Source organism: Apteryx rowi, unplaced genomic scaffold, assembly GCF_003343035.1.
Source record: "Apteryx rowi isolate R43461 unplaced genomic scaffold, aptRow1 scaffold_326, whole genome shotgun sequence".
NCBI classification, from domain to species: Eukaryota; Metazoa; Chordata; class Aves; order Apterygiformes; family Apterygidae; genus Apteryx; species Apteryx rowi.
In genome coordinates, this window is record NW_020449708.1 from 229,264 (window position 1) to 241,804 (window position 12,541).

Genomic DNA, 12,541 nt, shown 5'->3' on the forward strand with positions numbered 1-12,541 from the left:
GCGTGTTGAATTTATGGCCACTCTTTCCTCGTGGGGTGACCCTTCCCTTCCTGAACACGTTCCTGTTGCCTGAGGACATGGCCAAGAGCATCCTTCCCTCTCAGGTGCTCTTACAGGGGCAGTGCTTGTGCAGCAGTTACTGATGGTGCTTGGATGTGTTTCTCCTGCTTTGCCTGAGAGGGTGAATGAATAAGGGGTGTCTTGATAGCTGTCAACATTTGGGTTCACATTTGTTGCCTCCAGTTTAAGCCCTAGGCTGAGATGCTGAAGTTCAGGATCTAGTTGATCCTGATCCTCTACTGTAAAAAAACAAAACAAAACAAAAAACAGTGGGATGAAGCCAGACCACAACACCCACTGACCTCTCTGTGGCCCAGTTCCACTGCGGAGAGCTCTCCCATGGGGTCTGTTGCAGAAGAGGTTGGTCTCTGTGGCTATACCCTCCCGTGCCGCTCTGTTAGGACTGTCTTCCCTGGCGGGGGATGCGAATGCCCTGTTGCTTGAAATGGAGCCGGAAGAGATCCACTCACTTTGCAAAGCTGATGAGCTGCTATCAGAGAGCGCCGACCTTCACCAACCTTGGAGTGAATTGCAGTAAGTGCTGGGTGAGGAGGCAGCAAGATGGCTGTGTCCTGTTCCTGCGATGCATTGTCAGTCCTGCTTGAACACAGCCTTTGCCATGCTGCACTGTGAAGTGTGGCAGAAACAGGCAGGGTTAGATCAAGTCTGTCAGTCCAGCTCTTTCCTCTTAGTTGTGTCGGACAACCTGCATTTCATGTCCCCTCTCTTGTCCTCCCTGGTGTTTCTTACGCAGAGTTAGCTGGGAAGTCGCTTGGAAAACTTGTCCATGCGTTAAGCGGTTATGAAAGAGTAACTTGCATCGGATGGTCTCGCTCTCGCAGCATCTCTGACATCTTTCTAGGTGTGCAGGTTTCTGAAGCAATTTCACTTATCTCTGCTAACTGAACTGACTTACTATTCTGGGATGAGCATCAGCATAAACAAATGATGGAGACGCAGGCCATGATCCAGAGCTTTCTGCAGATCTCTCCGTTCTGCAGCCCCTTCACGTGGGGTAAGATCTTTGTGCCTTTCTCTCTGCTTCAGACAAAGAAAGACYGAAGGCTGTTTTGAGCCTCTCCTTCATGTCTGTGCCAGAGCATGGCACGGGTGGCTCAGTTCTCTGAATCTGTGTATCGGTTTTGTGCCATGTGTTATCTCTTCCAGGAAGTGGTAATTTCCTTTCTAAATGCAAATCTGCTTATATGCCTGTGATGCAGTGCTTAAGGGAAACACCTGATTCGTTTTGGTGTCTTTTGGTCTCCTCCGCCACGCAGGCTTCCCTTCCCTGCCACTGCTGTCATAGTAATTCTTTCACTTTGTGGAGAGCCGATTCGACATCGGATGAGAAGCAGCAGTCCCACTGCTACTTTCTTTTCCTGTGCTAAGAGCCTGAGCCTGTCATTTGCCAAGAAGGAGGAATTTTCCAGATCCTCCCCCCTTCTTCTTTTTTTTTTTTTTAAATGTTTGTCTCCCTTTTGCAGGAAGGCATCTGTTCCCAGGATGACTATGATACTACACGTCAGCTGGTTTAGGAGAGGGGCTGTTGGCAAGCAAGCAAGAGATTTTGGTCAATACTGTACTAAATCAGTTTGGGAACAGGGTTAACAGTAAATGCTGCAGGAGCCCTGGTGTAGTTTTCCAGTGCTACTGAGGCACCGCTCTCCATCTGCTGAACTGCAGAACGGCTCTGGAGATCATCTAGTCCAACTCCGAATGGTGCTGAGCTGCGCTGTTGAGACATGGGCAGACACAGGCTTGCTAATAACCATCCCCAGCACAGCGGTTGGGCTTGGGCCTCGACAAGGGGTCTGCCAAATGTCAGCAGAGCAGAGAGCTTGTCATATCGCCAGGGTTGTTTCTAAGAGGCAGGTAGAGCTGTGCAAAGCCTCCGTTGGCTACTCGGTGCCCATTGGGCAACGTGTCAGCTGCAGCAAGAGGTCCGCTCGCAGCAGGCTGGAGGTCTCCCTGTCCCTGCTGGAAAGCAGGGGATGGCTGGAAGCGAGCGAGAGGCTGTGGAAGGAGGTGGCAGCCTTTCTGTCTGGAGAAATGGGCCCTTGGCCTTCCTTTCTGCTTCCCTGCTGGAAGAGGAGCAGGGAGGGCAAACCCTCTTCTCTGGGCAGAAGAGGGTCTGTGGGGCCTGTCCCCCAGGCCCTGCAGAAGGTGTGTGTGTGGCAGTGGGCTTCCTCCAGGTGCCCTGAGCGTGGCCGGGTTTGGGGCAGGTGTGGGAGCTGCGTTTCCCTGCCCCGCAGTCCAGGCTGCCTTTTCCCCCCTTGCCCTTCTGGCTGCTTCTCCGTGGTCTTTCCCTAGTCACCACTTGCTTTGTGGGGCAATAGCGGCTGCTTGGCTTGTTTACTGTGTGCCCAGTGCCTGCAGCGTTGTGGCCACGAGCTGTGACCGTGGGTGCTGCTGGCCACGTGGCTCCCAATGAACAGGTTTTGGATAATCCGTTGGACATCATTAGCAAGCCCTGTCCGAAGCGAGTTTTCAGCAGCAGCTCAGGAGGAAGTGAGAATTCGGTATCAGCTGACAGTTGAAAGGGGAGGGACCTATCTGGGTGACTTGGAAACTCGAGTGACCTCCTTTTCCTTTTGCAGCCAGCCCCGAGAAGTGGGTGTGCTGCCAGGCGTAGGGATCTGCGCTTTTAATCTGCCTAATTGGCCCCAGGGGAGGAAGAACCAATGCTGTTCTGCGTTTGTCGGCTTTGGGGGAAGAGAAGATGCCTCATGGGGAGGGGAAAGGAAGGCAATAGTGGTGCTCGCTCAGGAGCATGGGAACTTGAGGTGTTTGTCAGGGCTGAGCGGTAGCTCGGCTTTTAACCTGGAGGCAAGAGACAGATTTTTTTGGGTATGTGTGGCAGCTCACCCGAAGATGCTGGCGAGAAGACTGGGCTGCTGCGGGTGACTTTCAGGCAGGGTGGAGAAATGCGATGAAGCTGTTTAAGGACTGCTGTGGGTTCCTTATGGCTGGAAACTCGCTTTTTAACTGCAACTGGGATGCAGTTACCAGATGGTGTTTTACAGCCTATATTCTGCCCTGAGCTGTCTTAGATGGAGACAGTGCTCTCTCTCCTGGTTTAAGTCCAGGGTTAGCCACGGGGCCTTACTAAAGAGATGCTGATCATGTAGACCTGAGGCAAAGTTTTGATACTGGTGGGAAAATATCCACTTGCTTTGGGGGAGGTTTTCAGTTGCTTCTAGGGACTCTTTCTGATCTCTGAGTGGAAGAAAAGAAGTCTCTTAACAGGAATTTTTTTTGATCTAGACAGTAAAGAAATCTGTATTTTCTAAGGGGAACTGCTAATGCATATGTTTCTTCAATCAGAAAAAAATAGAGGTTGGTGTCTGTTCTTCCACACAGAGTTTTACTGGAGTCGTAGGAATTAGTTCTGGGGGAGGAACAGGTCGTGGCAAAAAGTGAGGACGGGGGAATGTGGGAAGGACCCTTGATGTGACCATGTGCAACACCTTTGTCGCTCCTGTTCGGCAGCTGACCCTCTCTTGAAGAAGAGAATAAAGAAGAGAATAAAGTGAGGGGAAAAAAGAGCAGAAAGGGGAAAAGGTATTGCAAAATTGCACAACAGACAGGGAGCTTGGGGGATATTTCCCATCCAGTTAATGACTGCTTTGTTTCCAAAACACACTGAGCTCCTGGTCAGCTTGGAGCATTCAGCTTTCCTTGGCCACCCTCTGCCATCCTGCCCAAGCGAGAAAAGGCTCTGTTATGGGACCTCTCCGTAGCTCTGCTCCCCTTTCTGGCAGTCCTGTGAATGAGGCCAAGAAAGCCCTCTTTGGGCAGGGTGGGTCATGCCCACACACACCCAGGGCTGGGCTCATCCCTGCGCTGGGTGGCGGGGGTACGTTAGAAGACACATCAGCTGTTGAGCTGACTAAAGACAGGTCTGTCTTTAAATCTAAACAGGCCCCAAAATAACATGCCTGGCAGGGGACAGTGAGAGCAGCACGTTTTGTAACTTCTGACCTTGGCTTCTGCTATGGGAGAAGGGTCTTCTGGGGTTGCCACCTGGAATTATCACCAGCATGTACCTTGGTTTGCCTGCTCTGAACTGACTGCATCGCTCACAGGACATTTCTGGGGTAGCAGGGGATCTGCTCATAGTGCAAAGCTCACCTTCAAAAGCAGCAGGCTTTCTGGCTCTTCAAATAGAAGAAAGCTCCAAGACCTTGTCCTGCAGAGCATTTGAAGAGTGGCTCCTCTGCAAGCTGCTGCGGAAGCGCTGCTTGCTGTCCTGCTGGCTGGCAGCATGGATGGGGAAGTGATGGGGTTAGGGACAAGCTGTTGCTGTGACCACATGGGGCAGACATTGCCAGATGGCTGAAGCGATGAGGAACTCTCCCCTTCGGCTGCTCACGTGGCTCCTCTCTCCTTCTGCTGGGCTGGGAGGCAGGGTTAGGCGCTGTACATGCGTGGCTGTCCGAATTGGGTGGCAGCTTCAAGCAGATGCAGGAGGTAACCTGCTAACCTGTGGTTACAGTCAAGTCCATCACATCGTTGCTTCAGTGTACAAAGAGGGCGGTCCTTACTGGCAGGGTCCCTGGCACGAGTACAGTGCCAGTTTGCGTTGGAAAGGAAAACAACTGTGGTGATGGGCTCAGCTAGATGGTTCCTGTTATCTTTTGTGGTAGGCTTTGACATTATGATGTTCTCTCCCAACACCAAAAACTGGATCTGGGCTTAGACCTTGCAGTGGAGTTTCATCTCTGAAGAGCGTGTAGAGTCTATGGGTCCACTCCAAGGGTGGTGGCAGATCTGTGCATGTGGGCGGGGAGGAGTTGTGAAGAGCAGAGTAAAGGTGGTCTCTACTGAGGTATGATCAAGGCGACCTGCCCAGTTTCTGCCCGTCACTGCTGTTTTTCTGAGCTCTGCATCCCTGTGGGTTGCCAAAAGCATGTCTCTGAGCAGAGGCAGCAGAGCTCGTTGGGAAGCCGTAATGTGGTGTCATCTGCGCTGCGCTCAGCGGGGGCTGTGGGATGGCGAGGCTGTTGCTTTTCGGTGCATCCCAGACCTGCGAGTGCTGTGTCCTTTGTACGTCGCCCAGCCCAAGATAGTTATTCGTGTCTCTTGGAGCATGTGCTAAAAATGAAGCAAATGCCCTCATGGCTCAGAAAGTGGAGAGAGAGAGAGAGAGGGGGAGAGAGAGGGAGAGAGAGAGAGAGGCTTCAACCCCTGCAGAAGTTGAACCTGAGCTGCAATTTTATAGATGCATAAATAATTAAAGCCCCTTGAATTTAAGCACTTAAAGTCGCTAGAGTAGAGGAAATCCCTTGAAAAGTGTGTTGCGAGCCTTTAAATGAAATGAGATCCCTGCTGGGATCCATCCCTTGGTTCTGGGCCCCTGACACCTGATCCAGTGCTCCCAGTCATGGCTTTGCGCTTGGGAGACTGGGGAGAGGAGCAACAACCAGTGCAACAGTTCTGCAGGGACTGAGTTCAGACAGGACTGCATGGACTGGAACGACATCTTTGCTCTCAGAGGCTGCGTCGTTGGACATCATGGGGCCAAATGCCCTGACAAGTGCTTTCTGGAGGGTGTAGTGGGTACTGCATCTCCTAGGCTGCGGAAAGGTTGGGCTAACTCTGATCAGAAACTGGGAGATGCCGAAGCAGAGAAAGGAAGAGTTCTCAAACATGCATGTGGAGAATGAGGTGTTGCAAAGCAAATTGCTCACAGTAGACAAGTGGCTGAAAGTCTCCAGGCAGGATTTGTAATCTGGGCCAGGAGTCGTCTGCATTAAACCCTCACGGGGAATAGAGCCCAGTCTCGTGGAAAATTGGAAAAAGCTTTGGTTGTGTCCTCTCTTGCTCAGATGTTTTTTTCCTTTCTTTCTATTTTTTTTCTTGATCTCTGAGCTTTTTCTTACAGAAAAATTTTCCTGCAAGGACAATTCTTTTTTTATGGTGAGAAATAAAAACCCCCCTAGCGTCTTAAATTGGCCAGAGCTGTCTGTATAAAAGCATTCTATACCAAGCAGGTTGAGCAGGTGATATGTGATGGAGTTGCATGGGGGCAGACTGAAAAGGAGATTTTTTTAGGAACAGTGGCTCTTTTGTGCCTCCTCTTTCATGGAGCTTGGCTTGTCCAGCACAGGCTGAAGCTGGGCAGAACAGTTTGTGCAGGGATGGTGTGCCTTTTGCAGTGGTAGCCTGGTTTATCCTTCAGCATTTCCTTGACTGCTCTGTGGCCAGGCACCCTTGAGTTAAGTGGTGGGTTTGGTCTGGGCTAGTCAGCCAAAGCCATTAGATCTTGTTTCCACTTTACACAGGGAGCCCAAATGGAGCAGAACCATCTAAATCAGTTGAATGTTGGCAGTCCCCTGACACCTTTCCAGAGGTCTTTCATCTTATTCAGGATGGGCAAGTTCTGCCTGGGTTTCTGGCTTGCTCCTGGCTGCACAAAGGGTCAGCGAGAAGTCCTGGCCAGCCCCACCACTGTGTGCACTGGGTACAGGGTGGTGTGCACAGCAAGGTCCTTCTGCCTGGACTGGAGGGAGGYGAAAACCAACAGACTCTTCTTCTGGTGCAGAATTAACACACCAGTTTTCAAGCAGAAATCGCTATGCAGATTGCATGCAAGCCTGGGGCGTTCTGGCGAGGTGACAGCCTGCTCTGCAGCCTCACCGAGCCCTAACGCTTCCTACGGGGGCGAGCCAGGGTGCCGGGTCCTCGTCAGGAGGACGTCCGCTGTGTTGCTGGTGTATCTCTGCCCATCTCTCTGGGGTCTGCATCCCAGGGGTTGCAGGCACAGAGCACGCACTGCGCCCCCGAGCAGAGGGGCTGCAACCGTGAAAGGAAAGCAGCTGCTTGGAGTCGCTTCAACTTGAAGATTATGTCCGGAGAATGAAAGATTGATGGCCAGGAGCTCAGGTTGCCTGTCAGGAGGCCCAGGTGACTCAACGTGTTCAGGAAGGCATCTGTTTCAGGCAGCATGTATTATTGATCCAGGAGCACCGAGCTGTCATCGGGCCACGGGGTGATCGGGAAGGTTCGGCCAAGCGGCAGCCTGCTCTTCCCCCCCCCCCCAAGGCGGGCGTGCGAGGGGGCTGCGCGGGTCTGGGGAGGTGCCGTTTTGCTTCCCCGGCTGTTTGCACTTCGCCAGCCAGACGGGTGCCTCTTACACCATCACGCCTTCGGGGAGAGCCTGGGCGGTTGCCGTGGCTACGCTGTCACCGGTGCACCGTGGTGGCTCGTCCCCCAGGTTCGGTTGACAGCGGATGCGTTGGGAGAGAGGGCTTGGAAAGCAGAGCTGCTGAACGGCTGCGGCACGGACAGCGCGCTGTGGCGGGCCTCGTACGGCCTGGCTCTGCTTAAATACACTACCTGGGCTCGTACACACTGGCAGGACTTGTCTTGAGGACAGCTTTTGTGCTGGAGCGGTGACCAGTTTGCTGCTGTAGCTCACGGGGCTGTCAGGCAGTGTGAGGCTTGAAGCCCAGCATTTAAGTCTCCTTGGGATAGGTCCATATTCAGGGCAAAATGAGGCAAATAGCCGTGTGTCGGGGTGGGGGAGAAGGTGGCTGCGTTCTGGCTCCAAAACGTGTGTTTGTTGAGTAGGTGGTTCCCCTGCAACCGTTTGGGTGCCCCACTGATCTCGAAGGAGTGGGTCTTTACGCTCCATCTCACCTCGCTTTCAGCTGGTCGGTGTTGGTCCAGAAGGGATGTGCTGTGTTTGCCCCAAGAGCCCCTGTTGTGATGCAGCAGCTTGCCTTCACAAACAGGGCCTCCTGAAGGGCAACCGTCCGTTCTCCCGGCCCTTGTCCTCCCCTGACCSTTGTCCTCCCTGCCATGCCGACAGCTGCCCAGCCTGATTGCTGGGGTCTCCTGGGCTCCTATGAAGGAGGCCTCTCCTCTCCTCTCTGCAGCGTTCCCCTGGGCATGTGAGGCTCAAGAAGCTCTGCTGGCGTCTGCAAACCAGAGTACAGAGGGRAGAGGGAGGTGTTGCATAGCTCAGACTGATTGGAGGGGATTTTTGAGCTAAACATCCGGATTAATGTGATTTTTATAGCAGCAGTGTGTTAAATAATGTGGGAGGGGTGCCTGAGAAGGCATGGGTGTTTGCCCACACCATGCTGAGTGTCTGCATAGCTTTCCATGCTCCAACACTGGACAAGTGTTGAGTAGCTTTAGTGGGCTGCAGACTTCTGGTCTGGACCTAGAAATTGTCTGGAGGGCTCTTAAGGAATAACCTTTTGCAGCTCCTGTAGGAAACAAGTTCACTAGAGATGTCTCTGTGCTCCCGATATTGTTGCATGTTTTTATTGGTATTGCTCTGACCTCCCATTTGCGCTTCCCTAAAATCCTCTGTGGTCAGATGCTGAGGCTACTCTGGCCCAGCAGGGGAGCATCTTCAGAGGCCAGCCGGCTCATGGCTACGGATCCTGCATTCCTTTCAAACACTCTCACCTTAAATAGGAAGCAATCCTCTACGTGGCCAGCTACTTTTGTTCTCTAATTCAACAGTGGCCCTTCCTAGGCGCCTGCCACAGGCTCCTGAGTCAAGTGACAGTGGCTCTTGAGGTGGCTGTGATCGCATGCTGCCTCTAACAGCTGGTCTGGCCCCAGCTCCAAGGTGAGCAGGGTGGGAGAGGACCGGTCGGGCTTCTGACACAGGCCCCCTACTCCGAGCGGGCTGTCCATGTAGAGGGCATGGCAGGGCTGAGTCGTGGAAAGGATGGTCAGAAGTTCTCAAGGTGCCACTTAGCTCAGCCAACCTCMAAGCAGCGGTGTACCTGGCAGGTGTCTGAAAGTCTTTCTGGGCAGGTTGGGCAGGGATGGAGGCATCCTGTCCCCCAGTCTTTTCTGGGGTTTGGTCATCCTTATTGCTAGAAAATTTCCCAAATGCCTAGGCAGGGCCACACTTGCTGCTGTTTAATGCCTGTCAGTTCTGGCTGAAGAACCGATGAAAGTAGTTCACTGTTTCGCCCCTTGTTCTTCTCCCCGTTGAGCTGAGCAACCCCAGCTTCTTCAACCTTCCCTTGTGTGCTGTGTTTTCGAGTATAGTCACCTTGCTGCTGTCCACTAGACGCTCTGCAGCTGGCCTGTGCCTTTCTCCTAGCACAATGCTGAGCCTGGAAGCGGTGCTCTAACCAAAGCCTTGTCAGCACCAAATAATGTGGCTGTGGTTGAGGGCCGTGCTCTTGTTTATGCTTTCAGGAATGACTTTGCTGCTTTTTTTTTTTTTTTTTTTTTTGCAACAGCATGATGTTTTTAACCCGTATTTAGCTTGTGACCCAATGTAACTCCCTCTTCCCCCGAACTGCTGGACCAGCTGTTCCCTACCATGTGTCAGTGTAACTGGCTGTTCTTGTCCCAGTACAGTACTTTGCTCTTCTTCCTATTGAGTTTCATCCTATTTCTTTTTTTCCAGCCTGTTTCTCCAATCTGCTGAGAGAATGATGAACTCTCCTCCTTGTACTCCAGTGCACATTTGCATCTCTTCTAGCTTCCAAGTTACAACTGCAGAGAACACACTATTGCAATTGTCAGAGCTGTTAATGAAAACGTGGACTAGGACTGGACCCACAACAGGCCCTTGGGAGATCTTGCTTGATCCAACCTTTAGTAACTTCTGGAGTGAATTATTGACACAGTATTGTGCCTTGTGCTGTAGGGATTCACCGAGACCGTGTTTACTAAACTGGCTTATGMAACTTGAGACACTTAACCTGAGTGGAGCTGAGATCCACGAAGTCCAGTGCTTCTGCATGGCCCACAGGCCTGTTCCTCTGTTGGAAGGAATTAGATTGATCTGAAGCAATTCATTCTCGATAGATCCCTGCTGGCTGTAGCCCAGCTTGTGTTTATGTTTTTGGATTGTTTGATGATTTGTTCCAGGATTTTCCAGGAACTGATGTTAAGCTGGTGAGTTTCTGATTACCCCCTTCCCTCCCACCCACAAAGGCAGGTGGTATGTATGTCTCCTTCCAGTTTTCTGCTCCGTCACTCGTCCTTTCCCAGTTGTCACGTGGGAGCTGCTACCGGTTCTGAGCCTCTATCAAGCAGCGCTGTAAGTACGCTCTGTGACACTTATAAAGCCCAGCCAGTTTGAAAGCATGTGGCTTGTCTAAGCACTCTCTAAACCACTCTTTGGTGTGGTCATGCCCTTTTTTCCAGGGCTCTCAGCTGTGCTAACTGCCCGCATGCTGTTGGGTTGCTGTAGTGCAGTGCGGGGAGAGCTGTCTGCCGGCAGCATTTGCCCGTGCTCTCCTTGGGCTCTCGCACACCTGGAGCGGAAACGTTGCTGTGAGGATCTGTGTTGGCCATGGTTAGTCCTGCACGTCAGCCCTCCTGGTGCTTTGCCCAGCTTCCCCTTACTGCTCCTTTGTATTCCTCCTTTCTCACCTCACCTAGTTTCCAAATGCAAAAAGGAAGCCTCAGAAAAAGAAGCCCACAAAGCTTGTGGTTTACCCTGGCTGGTCTCTTACTGTCCCCAAATGGCCATGTTGTAGAGATGTGCGTACAAACCGTGGTTTCTCTGAGGAACTGTCAGCTCTAATGAACTTCTTCTGACCTTTAGTCTTGCCTCCATCCTAACCCACTTCCTGACTCTGGCCTCCCCTGGCTTGAAGCACCTTGGTGGTGTTTTGCTGTTTTGATTTGCCATCTCCTCTGTGCTGCTTCACATCAAACTGATCGGAGCTGGTTTTGATTTAAAAAAAATAAAATAAAATTATCACCACTGTGTYCCAAGAACTTGTTGATCGGCTGTGACCTGCTGGAGTTAGCTTCCCACCAGTGCAGTGCACAGGGCTCTGGATGAGCTGGTTGCTGTCAGAAAGCCTCGCTCTGCTTGTCCGGGGTCAGCAGCCGGGGGAGGTCCGTACTGGATTAACACACAGCTTCTTCTGCCCTTTAGCTGGTACCTGGATGGCCTTTCGTACCATCTCTATTGCTCTGCACCTCGGTGCCGAGGTACTGCTCACCTCCATCTCCAGGCTAATGTGTCCTCCCTTCCCCCTGCCAGTAACAGCAGGCTGTTGCCTTTTATATTAATATTTCAGGCATGCAAGCCATCTCCTCATGGCTGCTTGGCCAATTAAGTCGTAATCATGCTGTAATGTAACAGTTGCTGAGCTCGTGCTGAAAACCTTCCTAGCTAGCTTATTCCTCTTCCTCTTCGCTGGGTTGTGATTCTGAGTTGCAACAGACAGAAAGGAATTTCAAAGACACCCAAGTGATTTTTAAAGTGAAAAAAATKTTTTTTTTAATTTCAATGAAATTTATGGCCAGAAGTCTGCTTTGAGGTTTTTGAAAGCTTTCTGTCCCTCAGAAAAATGGTTCTCTGGCCCATGTTTCAATCTTTCCCCAGTACTATGGGGTCCTCCTGGAAGTGATTACCTGCGGTTTTCCATATCCTCTTAAATCCTTTGGAACAAATAGACGTCCAAGTATTAGACCTGTGCTTGAAATGAACAAATGTATTATTCAAGTATCAGTTCAATGCTTTTGGCTAGTCCTAATGTTTTCAGGTATGTGGAGGGGGCAGGAGAGCAGCTGGGCATTTGCCCATGCTCCTGGCCATTCTGCTCAGTGCTGTGCACCCTTGGCCTCTGGAAAGGACAACTTCAGTCTGCTGAGTGATTTTCAGGTCTCTGTTAGCACTGCAGAGCTTTAATCTTTCTTCTCAATATTTGGTACTGTAGGACCATCTGAGACAAATGCTGTTCTCTTCTCTCTCCTGATTTGGTGGTATAACAGGAATCAGTGAGGGTTAAGACTTATGAGGACCTTTTGCTTCTTGTACTAGGCTTCCCAGGTGTATAAGTCTCTCTTTTCCTCTTCCACACCTGTGGGAAACTTCATCAATTGGCAATAGCCACAGATGCTGCTGGAAGGAAACAGCCAGCCTCAATGAGGAAAGGGGGTTAAAAATATCAGAACAGCCTTGGGTGGTAGCTGTGGGAAAAAGCCGAGCTCAGAGCTGGTGCTGGGAGAAGATAAAGGTCTGAGCAGGTGTACTGGAAACAGGGAGAGCCGTGTGCCTGGATGCTGGTGAAGGAGAAAGGACAGTTTTCTAGTGGTGGGATTACCCCAACAAAACTTCTGTCTGCCCTAAAATACCATTGGGGACTGCATGGTACTGTCTCCTCTGTCACTAATGTGCCTTAACCGGGTCTCTGCATGCCCTTACCTGCTGCTGGTGTGCCTGGTGTCCTGCTGAGATACAATCTCTGGGTTTGTATATGACTTCTGTTGTTTGTGGGATAACAGCCTGGGAGCTAGTTCTCTTTCCATTTTTGCCTTCTCCTTCCATAGAAGAAGAAATCTTGAGGGGGAGGGAAAGTATCAAGACCTCTGATCAGTTTGAAAACCAGTTTGAAAGCAGACCTGGTAGACAGTYGCAGCTCAGACTTCTCATGTCAGGAAACAGTCTGCAGTGCAGATGCCTGGCTGTTGGTCTACAGGAAGCACTAGTTCCTTGTTGGGCTCCGCAGGGTGTCCTGTTCCACCTCTGGCTGTGTCA

General features: G+C 51.4%; 1 protein-coding gene across 1 annotated transcript in view; it reads left to right on the forward strand.

Moving 5' to 3' along the window:
- Positions 1 to 467: 467 nt before the first annotated feature.
- The window catches only part of TWF2 (twinfilin actin binding protein 2), a 41,960-nt gene continuing 29,886 nt past the window's right edge, over positions 468 to 12,541 (forward strand). Inside the window, exon 1 of the mRNA XM_026071506.1 lies at positions 468 to 594. Within this exon, the coding sequence (XP_025927291.1) occupies positions 483 to 594 (112 nt within the window). The 5' untranslated portion in view covers positions 468 to 482. The remainder of the gene's footprint in view (positions 595 to 12,541) is intronic.